Here is a 19,040-nt window from a genome sequence, read left to right on the forward strand (position 1 = left end):
ACCAATCAAACCAATATTTTTATTTTCTAGAGCATTGTTCCTAACCTGTGGATCGCAAGTCATTGTTTGTTGGGTCATGACAAGACCGCTCAAATCTGGAATAAAAATTCCCTGTACGTATATTCAAAATATGAGGAAATGTGTGAATAGCACTCGTGCTAGTTATAATAGGATATGGTTTTAAAGGAGTGCAAAGTCAAGGAAAGGAAACAACAATTTAACATAATTCGAAATAGTATATTAAAAGAAGGTTTATATTTACATACAGAAAAATAAATTATCTTATTATCTAGAATTTAGCAAAAAAAAAAAAAAAAAAAAATTATATATTGGGAGGGGGGATATATTACCTCTAATGCTTTTTAATTGTAAGTCACACAAAGTTATGGACTCTGGTGAAATAAAACAAAAAGCATTTTTGTTATGGACTCGGGTGAAATAAAACAAAAAGCATTTTTGTTATGATACAAATCATTTAAGGATTACTTAACAAAGAACATTACAAAGCAAAGTTACATTTTTTTTATTTATTCATTTTTATTAATTCAAGCATTTGGGCATTAACTTCTGCTGATTTCTCAGCCATCAGTTTCATGGAGCTAATGGACCTGATACTTAGCAAATAAGGTACGGCATTTCTGTACGGCCTAACGTACATTTTTTAGCTATTTCACTTTCAGTGAATATATGTGAAAATATTTGCGATATATTATTGAATGCATTAAAGGACGAATGTGACGCAACAAGCTTTAATGCCCCCCCCCCAAAAAAAAAATTCAGCTTTCAATTATTGTTCTTGGACTAAAAAGTTCAAAATCGGTTTATTTCCGGGCATTTGATTTGACGTGTCATCTTTTCCAGCATTCCTTTTAGGTACTAAATTCAACATCACTGATGATGTAGAAAACTGACCGGTTACAAGATTATTTTAAAACATTGTTGCATCTTTCTTGTATCTGGCCACTTCTTTTTATGAGCACTTCTGTTTTCAGTGCTTATGTTTTGATGCAATGTTTTGTGTGCGACGTAGTTTTAGATGTCCATGAATGTAATTAGATGTAGTTAAAGTAGATTAAAGGATTTAGTAAGTCTTCGAAGAGCATTTAGTTTTATATACTACATCACATGAATATTGAGAATTAGGAATATCGATCCATAATAGAGTTTTTGGAGATCGATATCCGACATCTGGCGTCCGCGACAGGATATCTGCTACGATTCGAGTAAGCCATAACTTTTGAGCTTGTTATATTTTCGTAATGGAGAAACTAAAAAATTCTCCAAAACAGTATCGGAGACTCTTTACGATTGCTCATAGTGACTTTTTGAACTGTGAAAATGAGTTGCCTGTCGAAGATAAAATTTTGAAATTAAAAATTGTGGAAGAGAAAGCGAAACTAATGGTAGCGTGTGAGTACGAATTTCGAGAACTATTGTTTGCTTCCGAAGAGACTGAGGAAAATATCAATAATGAAATCGACATTTCAGAGAGTTATATTGATAAGTGGCGAGTTTTAGAAAATACGTGATCTTTTGGATGAGAAAAAAGGACATTCTTCGGCTTCTACTGTTTCCAGAGCGGTGAGTACTACACCGAACAATTTATTGTATTACTCTAAAATCAATTTACCCACTTTTGATGAAAATATAAAGAACTGGTTGTGTTTTTGGGGGACAATTTCAAAAAATTGATAACGATTCCAACCTCGATAATTATGATAAATATGCTTATTTAGCACACTCTATGGAGAAAGATTCACCCGCTGACGAATTGATTAAAAGTTTCCCCCCTGGTGGTGAAAATTATGAAAAAACGGTTAAACAGTTAAAGCTACGCTATGGCAGAGAAGAGTTGCTCGTCGAGGTTTACGTGAGAGATCTGTTATCTATTGTACTATTAAAACAAAAGTTGCAAAAAATCCCCATATGTAAACTGTATGATAAGTTAGAAACGAAACTAAGAACTTTAGAGACTTTGAGAGTGACCAAGGATAAATATGCAGCAATGTTGTTCTCTCTAGTTGAATCTTCTCTCCCTGACGAGACTTTAAAGGCATGGGAGCGATTCCGAACTACACATAGACGAGTGAGTGAGGAGGTGACGTATAGTTTAACAACCGAGGAAAAAGATACCCCTTCAAATAAGAAAATGCCAAGTAATGATCTAGATCGGGTTTTAGACTTTCTCCAGGATGAAGTGGAGGGAGAAGAAAGAATTTTGTTAGCATCCCAAAGTTTTGATCAATCTAAAAAATCCAGCTTTTCCAACAACAGTCGAGAGTCTAACGAGAAGAAGTTTCAAACCAGAGTATCAACAGCAACTGATCTTTTGGCATCTAATCTCAATAAGAATAAGCTCTGCATTTTTTGTACTGAGGAACATAATTCATGGAACTGCAAAATAGCTTCTAAACTGACTTTGCATGAAAAACAAAGTGCTGTAGAGAAGGCCCGTTGTTGTTTCTTGTGTTTGAGAGAGGGACATGGAGTGAAGACGCGCCGTTCCAACTGCCAAGTATGTGGGAAGAAACACCATTTATTTTTGTGTAGTACATTGTCACCAGAACCCAATTCTTCCTTTGTCACTACAGATGTTAAAGTTCAAGAATCAGTGATACAACACGACAAAGCTCTGGCCAACTTCTCTAAATCTTCCAATGTTTTCCTACAAACGTTAAAGATTCTTGTAAGAGGAGAAGCCACTAAACGTAAAGCTCGAGCCATCATTGATTCTGGATCTCAGCGGTCGTATATTTTGAAAGCAACAGCTGAAGAAATGAATTACAAAGCCAAAAGGAGAGAGTATTTAAACACTCACTGTTCTGTGGTTCCAATACCTTACCCTGCCAACATGATGTGTATATGATATATTTGTCAAGCGCTTCAGAGGAGTATAACCATTTTGAAGTACTCGGATAGGAAGTGATTTGTGACTCAATATTATCTAGAAAACGAGGGTCACATTTTAAAAAGTTTGAGATTATAACATTCATCTGACAGAAGATTTGGATGGTCCAATTGAAATTCTCATAGGAGCTGATGTTGCAGGAAAGTTGATTACCGGAAACCATCTCCAACTGAAAAATGGAATCACTGCAATTGAAACAAAGCTAGGTTGGACGGTTATTGGACGTGCCAATAGTGAGAATACAAGCTTATTAACCACTTCAATGCTCACGACAAGTGCTTGCATAAAAGATTTGTGGACTCTTGACTCTTTGGCATCACAGACCCATCTGAAAAGAAGACGGCAGTTGAATTACAAGAAGCAGCGAGGCAGCATTTCTTAGACACAGTTAAAATAGAGAACAATAGGTATGTTGTGAGTTTACCTTGGATTGAGGGTCATCTTCCACTTCCTGATAATTTCGAACTTTCTGAGAAGAGATTACGCAAAGTTGTAAAGAGACTTAAGACCAAAGGACTGTTCGAAGCCTATGGAGCCCTGTTTAAAGAGTGGTTAAAAGAAAATATCTCAAAAGTTACAAAAGACGAGGTTATTCTCCCTGCACATTATTTACCACACCTTCCTGTTTTGAAGGAGAATTGTACAACCAAAATCAGACCTGTATTCGATGCTTCTGTCAGACAGAAAGGTGCCCCTAGTCTCCATGACTGTTTAGAAATTGGAGTTAATTGGATTGAATTGATATCTTATATCGTTTTCGGTTGGATAAAAGTTGGAATTATTCCTGATATTCGCGGTGCAACTTCTGTTGCATTGTTTCCAAAACTGCTGCTACAGAAAACTTGGGAGCGAAAATTGAATTCAGAGGAAGAAATGGACTCTGATACTAAACAAGAGTTTCTGAAGTGGATGAGAGACATATTTCATCTCGAAAAGGTGCAAATTCCTCGATATTTAAAAAATGGTAATGCGAATGAGAAATGTTCTTTGCAATTTTTCAGTGATGCGAGCATGTATGCTTATGCAGCAGTAGCTTTTCTTCGAGTTGAGACGAGTGAGTATGTCAAAGTTCAGTTGTTAAGTGCTAAAAACAGAGTTTCCCCAACGGGAAAGAAGAAGACCGCTATTGTAAGACTGGAGTTGTTGGCGGCTACAATCACTGCACGCCTTGCCTCATCTATCACAAGAGAGATCCCGCAGGAAGAAATATATTTGTGGTCTGACTCAACGACAATGATTACTTGGATAAAGAGAGAAGATGCTTGGAGTACCTTCGTACAAAACCGTGTTGCTGAAATCAGAACTTGGACTTCCAAAGAAAATTGGAGACATGTGCCTGGTTCGTTTAATCCTGCCGATCTACCAAATAGAGGTTGTTCTGCCAAGAAACTAGTGCAATCCAGATGGTGGGAGGGCCCTGACTGGCTACATTTACCTGCTGATATGTGGCCTTTCTCAGATGTAGTAGTAGTCAAGGAACCTAAAATGCAAAAAGAGCAAGCTACTCATGAGGTGTCGCAGACACGAGATCCTGTAAGTCCCATTTCAGAAACTATTAAAACTCGGTCTGGAAGAATCGTCCATGGATCAAAAAGATTTGATTTGAGACTTTGTGACTTGTTGAGTTGCGAACATTCCCAACTGAAGGTGGGAGGATGTAGAAAAATGACTGGTTACAAGATTATTTTTAAACTTTGTTGTATCTTTCTTGTATCTGGCAACTTCTTTTTCCAATGTTTATGTTTTGATGTAATATTTTGTGTGCGTCGTAGTTTTAGATGTCCGTGAATGTAATTAGATGTAGTTAAAGTAGATTAAAAGCTTTAGTAAGTCTTTGAAGAGCATTGAGTTTTATATACTACATCACATGAGTATTGAGAATTAGGAATATCGATCCATAATAGAGTTTTTGGAGATCGATATCCGACAGATGACTTTTGAGCTGGCACAGTCTTGTATATTTTCCTCTTTTGATATGACTAGTAAGTGTCTTTTTCCCATATTACTTAGGTGTATTATCTTCTTATAAAGCGAGCAGTACGCAATAGATGGAGTTTGCGGAACTTCTCGAACCCATTCAACAAAATCAGGATTGGTTTTTGTTATCCTTCCAAATTCGTATTAAATATGGATTTGAAGCAGTTCATTGTTTAAAGAAATATCTGATCTACTTTGAATAAACCCATAGTTACTCCTTTAATAAACAAACCATTCAATAAACTCAAATATGGTTGACTAAACATCACCACGCTGCTTCTGCAAATTGAATTTGTTAATCCCGCCAGAGAAATGTATTCTATTATTTTACGCAATTGCAGAAGCCTCGCGCATGCTCGTTAGTTGCAATTCAAGAATCTCACGGGAAAAGAACAACTGTCTCGCAAATCAAAACTGGAATGATCTATACAGAAAAGAAAAGGATGAGTTACATTACACTATCGCAAATGATGTTTCGTTTTTGGAGGCTATGACTACGATCTTTTATTCTTGCAATCTTTAGAGATCGGCATTTTTTAGATGGGGAAAAAAAACTAACAAAAAAACTCCCCGTTTTTATAAAAGTTTACAAATTTTCTATTTCTAGGAAGATTTAATACAACGGGGATGAATTGGCTCACACTGTTTAAAAATTTAAGAACTCCAATTCTTGATAATTTTTGAATGAGACAAAATTTTGGTTTTTGATTCAGATAAATAAAATCTTTAAATTAATATGCGATTGTTTTAATACCTTTTTTACTGAATGAGAAGTGATATCGTTATTACTCACTAGTATAAATTATTTGTTTTTTTTTTAATTTACCAATTTAATATGGCAAAATTAGATTTTCAAGAATTATTTGTTTGCTGACTATTATTCAATTTTATTAATGTTTGCTATAACTTCTATCGTATTTGCGTTAATTCAAGAGTATTAAATCTAAAATGTAGAACGACCATTTCATTCAGTTCAGTTTTATTGGAATAGTGACTGTATTATTTCACTTGCTCTCAAAATGCCACAATTGCTCCTATTTCAATACAAAATTCACTTCAACAGTGAACTTTTTTTGTTATGGATAATCACAATTATATGTATTAACATGACAAATAATTCAAATATACTAAATTACTGATGCAAGGAACTAATAGCGAAACGTGTTTAAACAAAATATTTCTACCAGGTACTTTATAATTCAGGCATTTTTTTTTAAAAAAATCCATTGTTATCTTATGTCCCATTTTTTTTAGTCTCGACTTTAATATCTCATAGAAATATGTATTTTGCTTCAGAAATATTTCATTAGGGAGGAAGAGGATGTGTGCAAAATACTAGTTCTTCAAAATTAAGAAAAAGTATACATAAATGCAAAATTTTTCTTACAATATATGATCAGACTTTTTACTGCTTATTAATCACTAAGAAAAACAAATTAAGTAATTTTACAGTATTAAAATGCTGTAAGATTTTAATTTTATTGAATGTTGAAAACATCATGAATAATTATATTGCAAGTAAGCAGATTTTTGTCCCAAGTCTAGTAATAAATAAAGATTGGTCAGTTTTTCATACCTTAAAATGCTTTCCAGTATAAATTTTTTAATAAAGCTGGTGATTTTTATATTAAGCAAAATCAGAAAAGCATTTTGAGTGTTCATTTTCACTAATTTTTCGTCAAAGCAAACATAAAATTTGTTACTTTGAGGGATGTAACAATTTATATTTAAGAGTTTTAACATCTAATTATAGTTTAAAAAATTATTCTCAAAATAAGGGAAATTTTGTATTATATATTCAAGTCACTGTCATAGAAAAGGCAGTACGTATATACAAAGCTTGTTTATAATAATTATATTTGAAAAGATGCGCATTCCCTAATTAGGTGACAGCAAACACATTGAGTATCTACTAATAGATAGATAGTCTGCAGTTTATTGAAGCAAGGGTAAATAATGGCCATGCTAAACTTAGCAATTATTCACTAATAAAATAATTTTACTTGTAAAACAGTTGCTTACCAAAATACAAGTTTATAAAAAGTAAATGTAGAATTCAAATCCTTGTTGATAACCAAAATATTTTTCATTTAATTAAAATATAAAAATCACACGAGTGTGGTCCCCCTTTTTTCCCCATTGTCTGGGGTGAGATTGTCCGAATTTTTATATTCAAATAAGGACCGTGGATGTCTCCTTTTCTAAAAATTGTACATTGTAAACTATTGTATCACTAGCAGTTGCATACGATTATGTTAGTAGGTAAATCTAAAATATTTTTCATTGAATCAAGAGTTAAATAGATGAAATAGGGCTGATCTTCAATAAGTCTTCGGATAGATTATGATTTCGATGTCAAATGACTACACTAATGAAAATGTGGAAATTGTATCCATGATCAGTCTAGAATGCGATTTTGCCGATTAGACACTTTGACAGATTTATTGGTTTTGGTTGTGAAAGTAAATTTAGTAATTTTCGAAAACAATTCCTTTCGTTTTGCTTACAAGTTTACAGGTAATTCAATCTGATAAAATGCATGGAACGAAGTAAAGAACACCAGAAGTACTGTTTGTAACAGATATTAAAGTATTAATAAGCGATGCAGGTTTAATTTAATTATATCTATGGTCTATTTTAAATCAACATAAGAGCAATTTAGGGATAGACCTCATAATTGTTACTAAAACACTTAAGCTTGCATCTCCTTCAGTACTTCTGCACAACACCAGCAAAAGGGTATTTGGTCAGAGATTTAGTGTATCAAACTTGATGGTTCTTTTGCAAAATCGGCACAGTAAGTGTAACACGAGTGGGAGGTATTTATTTTTAACTGGAATAGGCTTAAGAACCCATCAATGTGTCAATGAATTATCTAAAACATTCAGACGGAGAATTTCGATTCAATTTTCTATATTATTTTTGAAAATATTTTTCTATATTTTTTTCTATAAATATTTGAAACTTCTTTGATTAAAACATGGGAAGTATACCCATCAGATTTATTGTACCCGATATAAATTTGAGGGATTGAATTAAATCGCAAATTATTATCAGAAACAGTTATCCTAATAATTCAGAGAAAGTTAAACTTTTTGTTGGCTTTTTAACGAGATAGTTGTTTTCTTACATTCACTTGATACGACTTCTTAGTATGATATACATACGTTTCAAAATATTATAGTTTCTGTACGTACATATTTATAGATGAAAAATTTAGAACTTAAAATATTCTTTCGTTTACATATTAACTCTTCAAATGTTTACTCTTAAAACGTCGCTGTAATCCATCACCATTATCTCCAGCAAAACCAATAGAAAAATAAACTCGATAATGTGCAATTATTCCCAATTTATACAGACAAACTAAAAAGGACAAATTTTTACACCAGCATTTAAAGTGCCATTTTCATGGTAAGTTTTCAATCTAAAAATTACCTGAAACTGTAATCGTACCTTGAATAATTTTACACCAGTTAAATATATTCTATGGCAATCACAGAGAACTACCAAACTGTTGGATATTAAAATGAAAATTTATTGATTTTTTTATACAAAAACCAATTTACAAAAAAGGTTTCTTTACATGACTTTCGACGATTCTTTACAACACTCATGGTAAATTACAAGTCTTCACAACACCAAAATAGTTACGCAAAATGAACTATACAATTTATGCTGTAATGAACTGATGCAAAAAACAAAAATAATGCGACTCTTAAAAATAATTCTAAATTTACTTTAGTTTTTATTGTTGTTTACGCAGTGATATAGACATTTTATAAAACTTCCATATGATAAAACTATTTCATAACTCACTTTTACAAACTACATCTCGCACACATACAAACTTTTCATTTCATAAACCATGAAATAGGTTAAATGCATACAGTAAAACCTGTAAAAGACAAACCTCATTCTTTACAATTCTACACTAAAACAAATCTAAAAACTTAATAAAAAATATACTAAGTGGTTTAGAAAATAAACTGAGTCTTCTATTTAGACAAAATTAAGTTTTTTTTTGTCAATGACGTACTGATAACTAAGAATGAGTATATAGATGAAATGTTGATTGTTGTTACTGAGTATTTCAGTGAGTATTTAATAATCATAAATCTCAAAAGGCATATAAAAAATAAACAAAAATCATCTAAAATATGAGAATTTTATAAATATTTACAAATTAATCTCGGTTAAAATCATTTTGAAGAATAGACTGAAACATACCACTTTTACAACAGTATGTTAAATGACAAAAGCTTTTATAGCTTAACAAAAATGCACTAATTACAAACACATATCAGAAAGGTGAGAAGCAATTATTTGTGAAAAATTACAAAACCTAATTCAAGAAAATGCTTTATTTAACTTTCAATTTTATACTAACAATTTAGCTTATTTATATGCAACTATTACAAAGAGTTGATTGGCTGATTTAAAACAAAGAAATAATGCATAAACAAGTAAGCAATTTAAGGCCTCTTCTGATTCATCTTGTACAGGTTAAACTGTATTCTGATTTGCACATCATATAATTTTTTTTCAAGCATTCATCACAATCAGAACACAAATACAAATAAATCTCAATCTTTAAGCATTAGCAGTAGTTAAGATTTTACACCTTTAAAGCGCTACAGGGAGAATGTTGCAATATATATGTCTATATCCGAGTTGCTCATAATTATAAAACTAAAAATATTCACAATTCTAATGTTGAATAATTTAAATAAATATAAGTATCCATGTAAAGTAAAAAATTATTGAGATATTTGGTACTATTCTTAGTATGCAAGTCATATTTCACATATAACACAAAATTCATTACAAACATTATATAACAGTATGAATGACTAGATTTGATTTTCAAAGACAGCAATATATTTCGATTGAGTTATTATAACATGTCATTTTATCCATAGGATAGGAATGCTGGTTGACTATTTCCCCTTCATGCAGTCTGCTAAAATTATAAGAAAAGAAATACAAACATTTAAAAAAACTTGGATGCGAAATTTTATAAAACACATTCAGTAAAAATGATACAAAGAAAAAACAGAATATAGAACTTTTCAGCGATCTTGTTCCTATCTTGCATATTGGCAACAATTTATCATAAAAGAGCTAACGTTCAGACAGTCATGGTAAAATCATGGAAATGACTAAGAAAAAGTACTATTCAAAACAAAACTAACACAAAAATTAAGTCTTATGAGTGAAAATGCATAACACACAATACCACTTATAAAATATCAAAAGACTATCATTTCTTAATAAAAATTACATAAATGCAGCATTTGTATCACTTATTAAAAACAGAGTATTCTTGTTTCGTCAGTATTATTCCTTCGTACGAATTTAATTTACACTTTGAGAATATTTCATTATGAGAAATATGAGCGAAAGAAACACAAAGCAAATGCATTTAAGAGATATTATGTACAGGTAATTCAAATCTTAATTCTTTAAATGAAGTAAAAAAAAATATAGAGAGATTAAAAGATTTACCACATTTTGTTTTATTGTAATGGACAGATAAAATATATATAAAGCCAATAACATTTTCTTTTTTTTTTTCTTTTTTACTAATGGAACAACTGGTAATGCTAAACAGCAAACTTGAGATTCAGAAATGTTTAAAACAGTAATCTGACTAGTGAAAATGTTCATATGAGTGATACCCTTAAACAAAGTAAATTTAACATCTTTGTAATCTCTGAATTACAATTGATGTGTCCTATTATAAAATGTATACTTAATAATAATATTTTAATACAAATAAAAAAAAAGCTGTGCTTGTCACAAGGAACCATGGGTATCGAAATGTTTTTCACTTTTATTTTTTTACACATCACTAAAAAGCAGCCATTCTGTACAGTGATAGCCAAATTCACAGATCACACATTTTAAAGACAATTTTACGTACACAAAACAAAGTAGGAAGTTGTAAAAAGGATAGTGCAGATTTTATCTTTTCAAATCTTTGTACAAAATGAAATTTACATAACTGAATCAGATGTACACAAAAATTTATTCCACTTACATATATGATGCTATCTTTTCACACATGCAGACAGATCAGCTTAGAAAACATTATGACTATACTGAAAAAAAATTCTGTTAGTGCTTTGACTGCTTAAAGGAACTCAGACTGACTGTGCTTGCATCATGAAGTAATAAAACCATATTTGGTAATAAGCTAATCCACCATTAATTTTACAGACAGATCTGGGTATTGCAAGCAATATATATCATTGCAATTTTTTAAGGAAAAGACAACTTTTATTTTCTTAAACATTGCTCACTTTGAAAAATGTCTACACAATGGCACAGTATTGAATGTAAATAAAAATATTGTGATCTGAAGACACATCACAGAACATAAAACCTTCTTTTGACAGTTCTTAATGCCACACATTCATACTTGTTACATAACACTAGTGTATACTATATACCGAGTCATCTACATACATGAGTAAATGGCCTATCAGGAGGCAATGATTAAATAATATACGGTGAGCTTTTATAATGTCATATTAAAGCACATGAAATGATTAAACCACTGATATGGCTTCTTCACTGAGGTGAAAGGACTATGGGCTTTGTGTACAAGTAAATAGGCATACAATACTTGTTGGTTTATTTGCTCTACAGCAATAGCAAATGAAATTTTCTTGGCCGGTTTCTCCTTTAAACACCACCAGCAGTATTTTTTAACAGTGAAATCATTTACCACAGCAACAATTTCTTTTCGGATACACCCTAGATGCAATCATTTTGGAGACCATGGTTGTCATAAAGAATAAAATCATATATATATATTTATTTATTTATTTATAGTATGCTAATCATACCATCACAACTTCTTCTTCACCACAGAAAAGAAAACGGAACTGGTCAATCATTGTTTGCACAGAGTCTTCCAAATGAGGCCTCATTCTTTCGAACATCATCATATCACTGAATTCTAAAGGAAGGAGTGTCGGCCACCAACAAATTGCTAAATTTTTACTGTCCATACTGTTCAATCGGCAGTTATCAGCAACCCTAAAAAACAGTATAGATAAGTAAATACAAAATGATTTAAGGATTAATAAATCCGAATTAAAAATTAATGGGTAAAGCAAGTAAAATTTCACAATGAACAGTTTTGCACACAGTCAAAGAACGATGTAGTATTCATAAAAACTAAAAAATATATAATTACAAGAGTAAAATTAACTGCTTCAATAAAGAAACTAGAAGCAATCACTTCTCTGACGCGATTCCATTCAACTGCTTTGATATTTTTTTACATTAATTTGCAAAGGATTGCGATAAATAATTTGAAATTACAAGCCTCGACTTCAAACTTTATCAAGTAAATAAACAAAACTTTATTAAACATACTTATCAGTGGCAAAACAATGATAAATAATTTTTTGATGTACCACTTATTTTCCAATATATTTGTTATGATAAATCGGTTGAAAAATAATCCTTTTCTCAAACTGATTTCAGAAAATCGACACTTTAAATGCATTTTTTTAAAAATATAGTAAATAATGATTCAGTCTTTTTATTGAGAGTTTGTAAAACAATTAGATATACAGTAAAGCATCATTTATATAACTTTAAAGGGACTGGTATGAAATGACAAGCCTAATTTTAATAAGACATAGTAAAATTTTTAATAAAAATTTTAATAATTATTCATTGCTAATAATGGAAATAATTTTAGTTATTTATTAATAGTACTGGTATATTACTGTATAGAGATGAAAATTTAATTTTAAAATGAAAGACTGATAACAAAAAATAAGCCAACTCATAACTTCATTACATATTTTGAATACTAATCATATATTTCTTGTTTCTTACGATTTATGCGTATGCAGATCGTTTCACAGTCGTCTGATGCGTTGAATGAATTTCAAATACACCATTATGAATCAAAATAATTTTATTGTTTTTTTTTTTTTTCCTCAAACAAAATAAGTATGGACTTTTTCAATTAAAGTCATTTAATTTTTTAAAAGGAAGGTAGAAACACTTCACAATCTTGTTCATTGGTTAAAGCAGCAACAGAGAATTTTCCTTTCCGTTCATGCATTTCTAAATAATTTAGCAGCCATGATATTGATACTAAAAGGAAATATTTGACCCTCGAATGTGAACGAGAAATAGCGAGACAAAACTGCGAATTTTAAAAGGTGGAGAACAATATATAGCCAAAGCATTGCACTGACTGCATAGATGGACTTCTTTATCATTAGAATTGTAATAATTTGATTATATTACTATGAAATGACACACAGATGAGAGTTGTATAAACAGTGCTTTACTACATCTATTTTATTGCTTATTCGTAGAACAGTTCACATACATCTCCAAAGTGATCCAGAAACAAATGTATTGCTGAAAGTTTTTTAAATAACACACTTACACGCAACTACAATTATGGATGAACCGAGTCTGTGATAAAATAATTTATGAGATATATATTTAGTGCTTTATGGTATTACTTTTCCACTTTCTTTTCAGACATGAACGAAATACTTTGAAGGAGAGCAAAGTATAAATATATCTTAACGAAAAGAGAGGAAAAGAGGAGAGAAGTGAATAAAGAAATAGGAAAAAATAGATAATCTCACAAGATGAGTAATTTAATATGACACTTGTCTTCCAAAACAAGCGTATCTATTCATGATACTTGTACTCAAAGGATATCAGTGTGTGTGTGTGTGTGTGTGTGTGTGTGTGTGTGTGTGTTATATATATTCAAAAATCATATAACATCAGTCCTTTCCATTTGTGAAATGCTTATTTTTGACAAATGATAAAATAATCATTTTAATCCAAAATTAAACTTATACATGTATCATGCATGTGTTGATTCATTCACAAAAGATTTTATATTAATCTTTTATAAAGTCAAAAAAGACTAGTTGTTTTATAAATAATTATTTATCAATGATAAGATTATTATTATTTATGATTATGACAAAATTCTATGAGTTTTGAATTACTTCCATTTTTCTTAAAAAGTTCTGGAATTTGGTCATAGATAACTGAAAAAATGCAACTTTATATCATGAAATAATAAATACTGTATAAAGGTATTTTATAACAGAGCATTTAAAAGAGGAAGGCACAACTTACTTAACAAAATGCTGAAAGACGAATTTCAAAATTTCAAAATTACATGTTGGGAGCTTTTTGAGAAGGTCCCTTAAAGTGAAGAGTCTACAACTCTTATCCTGTATTCCCGAAGAAGAATATGAAGCACCTACAAAGCAATAGCAACAAAAATTCATTTTAATTTTTTACTGTATGCAATATAGAAAAAAAAAAAAAAAAAAAAAATCAAGAAAATAATGAATGCCCATACACACCAGATATTTCAGTAAGTTCATTCATTAAACATGGCGGGATCAATGGTGGAAGTCTTTTAGAAAAGAAATCCTTTAAAGCTGTGGCAACTGCATTAACAGGAATATCAAGTTCTCTAATAGAAATTGAAGGATCTGAAAATATTTAGAATTGTTTGAAAACCACATCTTGTAGATTGCAAAGAAAAATACCGTAAAGAAAAGCAAAACTGCCGTAAATCGCCAGTTTTTGAAAAAAAAAAAAAAAAAACATGCCCGATTTCCTATAATGTTCTTGAACCAAGCAATAAAGGTATAAACATTTCATGAAGCAGAAAAGATATTTATTAATACCCCTTTTTTACGCTTTAATCCTTATATATTTGCTTACAAGTCTTAATCAGCACTTTTGTTTCTAACTTATTGAACAAATATTTTTGATAATCAACTTAAGGGATTCAAAGGAGCCCATCATTCCACCGTAAGTAACAACTACTTGTTTTGTTTAATCAACATATAATTCCATTTAAGAATCGCTTTTAAAATTTAAATTTTATGAAATATTTTAGTTTTTATAATAAAACAGGGCTACGTTATACCAGATATCTGGGTAAAAAAGGCCAACTTTGCCAATCCAGAATTTCTTCTTTTCCCCCGAATTATACTTTTCTTCAAATCGTGCGTTTTCCGTGTTTACTTTATATTTCAGATAAGTCATAATGATCAAGTTGGGAAGTTGCAGATGACAAATTTATGATAATATGCTGTGGTCGATTGTGGAAAAGTATTTGATAGTGATACCCCTCAATAAATCATTGAAAAAACAGTGTCACCATCCAAATCAACCACGACGCCAAATTTTATTGAGCAGTGATGAGAAAGATGAAATCCTCGAACAAGAAATTACTTTTGTAGACTGGGGGAATGCTTCTTGATGAACATGAAATATTTCATAAGATTTTTTCGGGGGGGGGGGGCAGATTCCACAAATTGACAGTGGAAAGGAAATAATTCTTTCTAAGTATCTCTACAGAATATCAAATCGGCGGAGCAGAGACTTGTAAAAAGGAAGAATAATTAAAGGAATGAAATAAAACACGAGATTAACCTTGCTGCGCATTTTCTTTCATGACACATCTAATAAACATAATGAAATGCTGAAGATCAAAGTGGCCTAAGGTATTAACTTACGTTCTTCAAAACTAAAGCTTGGAATGTTTCCTATGGTTAAGTTATTGGGGGGAAAAGAGTGTCAAGCACTTTGTTGATTAATTCATTCAACTGTATGGAGAACGGGAATTTGAGTTGTAATACCTTTGTACAAATGACAGAATGAAAGCCTGTTACTTCTGAAACATGCATTATAAAACATTAGTCATTGTACAAAATATTGTGTACACAACTGGCCCTTCTAACAATTAAAACCTAAGGAAATTTAACTTTCCTGGTGAAACTGTACAGATATTTTTTTTTTTTTTTTTTTTTTTTTTTAGACTTGAATGTGAATTTAACAAGGAAAGGTAAACAATATTTTTGCATGCCTTTCTATTCAATAAAAAGTTAATATCAATGAGTAAAATGATATCACAGTTAAAAAAATTTCCTTTTCTTTCGGAGAGATTTCAACTGTTTTAAAGCCACCACTTAAACAGGAAAATTCTGGCAATGTTGTTTTGCTACTTTATATACACTCAAATATTTACTCTATCATGTTTCGATGGAATATGACACTAGCTGTCTAAAATATTGTTTAATGACTTTTCCCAAGTATTTTTAAATAGTACAATGCAGTTGAAAGAGGGGAAAAAAAAAGCAAAATATATCTAGAATATAACATGAATTTATTAATAAGATATATGTACAACAATTATTTGTATGTAAAAATAAATGAACTTCACCTAAATTCTGCTTATGTTAAATCTTTAATAATGAATAAAATCCATTATTTTGTTTATAAATTCATTCACAAATGACAGATTCAATTAAGGATTTATCAGAAATGCAGGAAGGGTTTAAAATTAATTTTCATAAAAAGTAATATTACTAATTAAAATAATCGGTTTATGTGAGAAGTACATGGATCAATATCCAATGTCTCCAACAAAATGTCACATAGAAATTAATTTACATTGCACCCAGAGAAAAGGAAGAACAGATATGATCATAATTCTAATTAATTTTCTCAATATAAGCATCATGTCATTTTGCCTTGAACATGTCTTTAAACCTTCCAATTTTCTTCAAATGCTAAATACTTGTCACTGATGAACATGTAACTAGAATCCTCCGTTCCAGTAAATCTCTTCATGTAGAGTAGCCCTCAATAACACAAGTTTTTTAAATTTTAATAAATTTTCATCATTTCTTTAACTTTATACATAGATATGTAAAAGCATTGATAATGATATTTTGGAAGAATACGAGGTAGCTTAAAAATATGACTATATATCAAAGGTTAAATAGAGTCCATCATTAAAAATTAATGAGAAAATTTTAGAATACGAGATATGGTGATATCAATCCTATGACAAAGGTTATTATTTAAAAAAAAGTTAGTAGCAGTAAATTTCTCAACTTTCTAGGGTAATTTTATATAAAAGAATGTAATAAATCACCCATAGTTGCTCAACATTTTAAGGGATCAGTTAAACTCACCAATCAAGTAACTCAAATGACAGTATCAAAATAAAGAGATAAGCTTGCAATATGAGAAATTCTATATTGAACAGCATAGAAAAAAAGTATATCACGTATGATACATAATACATATATAATAAAGAGCAAAACACCACAACCAACTCTTTAAAACCTTATCTAACTTTACTTAACACAATTTTTCATTAGGGCATTTTTGTTTTATGTCCAGAACCTAGGTGAGCAAAACATTCAATGCTAATTAACACTGATATATAGCAGTACATAGTAAGAGGCACCCCATTACATAATTCAACTGGATTTAGATCTGTATAAATTGACAGAGTTAGAATGCAGAAACTTTCAGTTTTGCTCTTGAAACCAAGTAGCTAGCAAGAAAAAGAGTAGGGAGATTATCTTGTTGAACTGTCAATTGATATCTGAGAAAACAAAACTATGAATGGCTTGTGAACATATAATAATTCATAACATTCATGGAATTTCCTAAAGCAATCACATATCTAAGGCTGAACATGTGAATGTCCCCTACACAAAGCTAAGCTGCCCTACTAGGTTGTTCAGAAATTCGAAGATAGGTATGGTCATAAGGCTTTGTGAAATTTTCCACAGTGAAAAAATTTATCCACACACACAGTGCCAGGAAAAAGTGAAATGAGCATTCATTTCATTAAATAGAGCATTTAGATAAATATTTCCAATAGCAAAGCTTCCTTAAATACTCATTTTTTTAATTCATTAAAATTCATTCCGTTTGATTTTTTAATTATTTGAATTTTTTTTCTTCTGTAAGAGTCGATAGTAAAAAGATATTTTCTTTATTATCGACATCCTCACAAATCCAAATGTTATCAAAATGTTCACCTCATTTTATCATACTTTATAATAAGATGTAAATGTAATTTAAAACTACCAAAATTTTAAAAGATTAACATCTGCTCTATTTCTAGAAACTACACACGCAAAAAAAATTTTAAAGCATTATAATTAATATAACAAATATGCTAAGTTATTATCAGAATATTTGTCAATGAAGTAGCCTCCATCTATCATCTACAAAAATCCAACTACATTAAACTGTCAGTTTGACGAAGCTTATAAAAACTCTTCATATTAAAAATTGACCAAATTTCTTACCATCAAAACTTCTAGTTTTAAAATAACGAAAAAATATAAAATTTACATGGCACCAATGAAAAATTCTTTTTACAAGACGGTTCCTTTTCACTGTAAATCAAACTTTTAACTAAAATTAAAACTTCAGTTAATTTTAGTTCAAACTTCTAAAATTGCTTTTTAAAAATTAAAAATTTCCATTATTGTCATCAAAACGTTACCATAATAAGGTCAAATAGGAAAGGAAGGAACATTTTCAAAACTTGAATAATTCAAATTATGATGATGCAACAAACTTTTTGCAAAAATTTTGAAACAGCAAGGTGAAAAGAATTTTTCACTGAAAGTATAAGGGGTATTAAGCACTATCTCATAAAAATGAGGTAATATATTTCATGAATTAAAAAAAATACCTTCATCAAATTTTTGAAATAGCAAATCAACATGAGCTCTGTTTCCAGGAACACGATAAATTCCTTCAGAGTCTAAGCCTTCCTCTTCAATAAATTTAATGCACTTCTCAACAAATAAAGGGGTGGGATTGTCTTCAGACTGCATAAAGTCTTCAATACCTTGAAGCTGCTGAGTTATAGTGCCACTTTTACCCTGAGCTGCTTTCTTTTTCTTCTTCTCTGTTAGACGCTTTTGTCTTTCCTGTAATGCATTATGTGTGCTATCAATTCAAATAATTATAATTTGGAGTCTTATATTTCTCCCAGAAGTTTTTGAAATAATCTTAAAAATAATAAAGAAAAATTTAAACTAGTTTTTATTAATTTAAAAATTGCACAGATAGATAAATGTCCAACTCAAAAATGACTATCCATCATAAAATAACAAATAAAAACATAGTAGGTATAATTTATTTAATTAGTGCTTCACATTATTTATATAACAAAATATTTTAACTTTAATCGTCATTTTTAAGACAAGCAAATGAGGTTTAAATCTATAATGTTTAATTCAATTTGGTACTGAGAATGGGGGGGGGATCTTTATTTAATATGGTTTAGGAAAAATGGATAAAGAAAATGTCG

The 19,040-nt window shown here is 30.4% G+C and overlaps 2 protein-coding genes across 9 annotated transcripts in view; one reads left to right on the forward strand and one right to left on the reverse strand.

Moving 5' to 3' along the window:
- Positions 1–1,744: 1,744 nt before the first annotated feature.
- LOC129959818 (uncharacterized) lies at positions 1,745–7,658 on the forward strand. The gene is made up of 4 exons (XM_056072711.1): positions 1,745–2,858; positions 3,004–3,141; positions 3,231–4,555; positions 7,599–7,658. The coding sequence occupies exons 1-4, from the start codon at positions 1,745–1,747 to the stop codon at positions 7,656–7,658; spliced, it is 2,637 nt and encodes an 878-aa protein (XP_055928686.1).
- A 730-nt stretch (positions 7,659–8,388) lies between these two features.
- The window catches only part of LOC129960953 (rho GTPase-activating protein 190-like), an 87,577-nt gene continuing 76,925 nt past the window's right edge, over positions 8,389–19,040 (reverse strand). For 7 of the 8 annotated variants that reach the window (XM_056074716.1, XM_056074718.1, XM_056074717.1 and 4 more), the window contains 5 exons: positions 18,417–18,657; positions 14,260–14,391; positions 14,027–14,153; positions 11,740–11,932; positions 8,390–9,848 (listed from right to left, as the gene is read on the reverse strand). In XM_056074716.1, coding sequence (XP_055930691.1) covers positions 9,837–9,848; positions 11,740–11,932; positions 14,027–14,153; positions 14,260–14,391; positions 18,417–18,657 — 705 coding nt within the window. In that variant the 3' untranslated portion in view covers positions 8,390–9,836. Of the gene's footprint in view, positions 9,849–11,739; positions 11,933–14,026; positions 14,154–14,259; positions 14,392–18,416; positions 18,658–19,040 lie in introns of all 8 variants that reach the window. The other variant, XM_056074719.1, reaches the window with a different exon arrangement.

This window comes from Argiope bruennichi, chromosome X2 (assembly GCF_947563725.1).
Source record: "Argiope bruennichi chromosome X2, qqArgBrue1.1, whole genome shotgun sequence".
NCBI classification, from domain to species: Eukaryota; Metazoa; Arthropoda; class Arachnida; order Araneae; family Araneidae; genus Argiope; species Argiope bruennichi.

Coding starts and splice junctions, on each gene's coding strand:
- LOC129959818 (XM_056072711.1), top strand. CDS start 1,745: ATGGAGAAAGATTCACCCGCTGACGAATTGATTAAAAGTTTCCCCCCT. Junction 2,859..3,003: donor TTACCCTGCCAACATGATGT/GTATATGATATA, acceptor ATCTGACAGAAG/ATTTGGATGGTCCAATTGAA. Junction 3,142..3,230: donor GGTTATTGGACGTGCCAATA/GTGAGAATACAA, acceptor TTGGCATCACAG/ACCCATCTGAAAAGAAGACG.